Source organism: Pteropus medius, unplaced genomic scaffold (assembly GCF_902729225.1).
Source record: "Pteropus medius unplaced genomic scaffold, Ma_sr-lr_union100, whole genome shotgun sequence".
Lineage (NCBI taxonomy): Eukaryota > Metazoa > Chordata > Mammalia > Chiroptera > Pteropodidae > Pteropus > Pteropus medius.
The window spans coordinates 518,622-520,341 of record NW_024343580.1 but is presented as its reverse complement, the minus strand read 5'-3'; the positions used below and the strand labels follow the sequence as shown (position 1 = coordinate 520,341).

The following is a 1,720-nucleotide window of genomic DNA, read 5'->3' as shown; positions in this document are numbered from 1 at the left end:
GGCGGCGGCGCGCAGCACAAGTAGTTTACATTGTTGGGCGACTTTTGCAACAACTCGCCGCGCCGCGGCCTCCGCGCGCCGCCGCCGCCCCGCCGCCGCCGGCTCCCGCCGCCCGGGCCCGGCCGGCCGCGTCGGGGGCCGCCGCGCTCGCTGCTGCCCGCCGCGGCCGCCGAGCCGCCGCAGACATGGACACTAAACATTTCCTGCCGCTCGGTGAGTGCTCGCGGGCCGGCCGGGCGGCGGGCGGGGGCGCGTTCCCGGCGCGCGCGGGGCGTCCCCCGCCCGGCCTTCGCGGAGTTGGGGCGCCGGGCCCAGGGCGGGGGGCCGGGCAACTTTTCCCGGCGCGCGCCGGGCGGGGAGAGGGCGAGGGCGGCGGGCTCCCCCGGCCCGCGCCGGGCCGCCGACTGGGTCGCGCGGCGCGGGAGGGCAGCGGGCCGCGGCGGGGCCGGAGGGGCGGCAGGTCGGCGGGGACTGGGGGTTCCTGTCCTCCCTCCACTCCGCGCCCCCCGCCCCCCCGGCCTGGCAGCGCCCCGCGGCCCCGGCGCCCGGCTCTAGCCGGCTGCGCAGGGACCGGGCCGGGCGGGCGGAGCAACTTGTGCGCTCGCAGCCTCCGGCCGCCCAGGCTTCGGACGGCCTCGGCGCCGCCGCCCGGGCCGCCCGGTCCAGCAGGCCGCCGGCCGGAGCCCACGGGACCCCTCCTCCGCCAGAGCGGCCGCGGCGCGGTGGGCAGGGGCCGGATGACTGGGCACGTCAAACCCGGGAAGGCCCCATCCCGGCGCTGGGGCCCCTCACTCTGGCGCGCTCGGGTTGTTCGCAGGGTCGTTCTCTCGGGCTGGCCCTACACTTGGGGGAGGACGCCCCAGACGCACCGAGGCTGTTTTCCTGTCCTCCCCGCCGCCATCCTGCCCCGTGGTTCCCTAGCCGCGGACTGCTGTTCAACTCCAGGCTAGGACTCACCTAGGAGGAGCAGGGGGCATGGCCGGGCGCCCCCCAGCCGTCGCCCTCCCCCGAGGGTTTGGGAGCCAGTGAGAGGCAGGGAAGGGGGAGGGCTGGGGAGACTTTATAAATGAGCGCCGGGAAGGATATTAATTTGGTGGTGGGGACAGCAGCCAGGCTGTCAGGCTGGGTGAAGGATTTGTCCTGAATGGAAATTAAAACAGCTGATTCTGAACGAAGCCCCGTGGTCAGTCCCCCCTCCTGCTTGCCCACCCCTCTGCAGCCTGGGGTGCAGTCTGGCCACCGGGGTTGGCGGTCTTCAGAACCCAGCATGGCTGCAGGGATCTCAGTGAATCGGGAGCTGGCCTGGGGTGTCAGGGTGAGAGTCAACACTGGGCGCTCACAGAGGGAGTGCTTGCAAGGTGACGGGTGGGGTTCCAAGTTTGTCACATTCTCCGACTCCCTTCCTGCCTCTGTCTGATGAAGACCTAGGTGAGTGCAGGGTCCTCTCCAAAGCCCCAGGGGTGCGCACTCACGCCCATTTTGCAGATAAGAAAGCTGGCTGGGTAGCGCCGAGGCCACAGGCTGCAAAGTGGTGAATTGGAGACTCAGCCCCCCAAGCCCGTGGTGCCGGAGTGTGGGGAGCAGGGAAGAAAGCTGAGTCGTTGGTGACTTGCTGCTGTCTGGCCCAGTGTGGGGCTGGCGGGCTCCTGTATTGGCTGACGTCTTTTCCCCACTAAAGCTTTGCACACTCGTGAGTGTGCGCGCGCGCGCGCGCGCGCGC

The 1,720-nt window shown here is 71.7% G+C and overlaps 1 protein-coding gene across 1 annotated transcript in view; it reads left to right on the top strand.

Annotated features, from left to right (window-relative positions):
• The first annotated feature begins 73 nt into the window (after positions 1 to 73).
• The window catches only part of RXRA (retinoid X receptor alpha), a 96,614-nt gene continuing 94,967 nt past the window's right edge, over positions 74 to 1,720 (top strand). Inside the window, exon 1 of the mRNA XM_039867609.1 lies at positions 74 to 213. Coding sequence (XP_039723543.1) covers positions 186 to 213 — 28 coding nt within the window. The 5' untranslated portion in view covers positions 74 to 185. The remainder of the gene's footprint in view (positions 214 to 1,720) is intronic.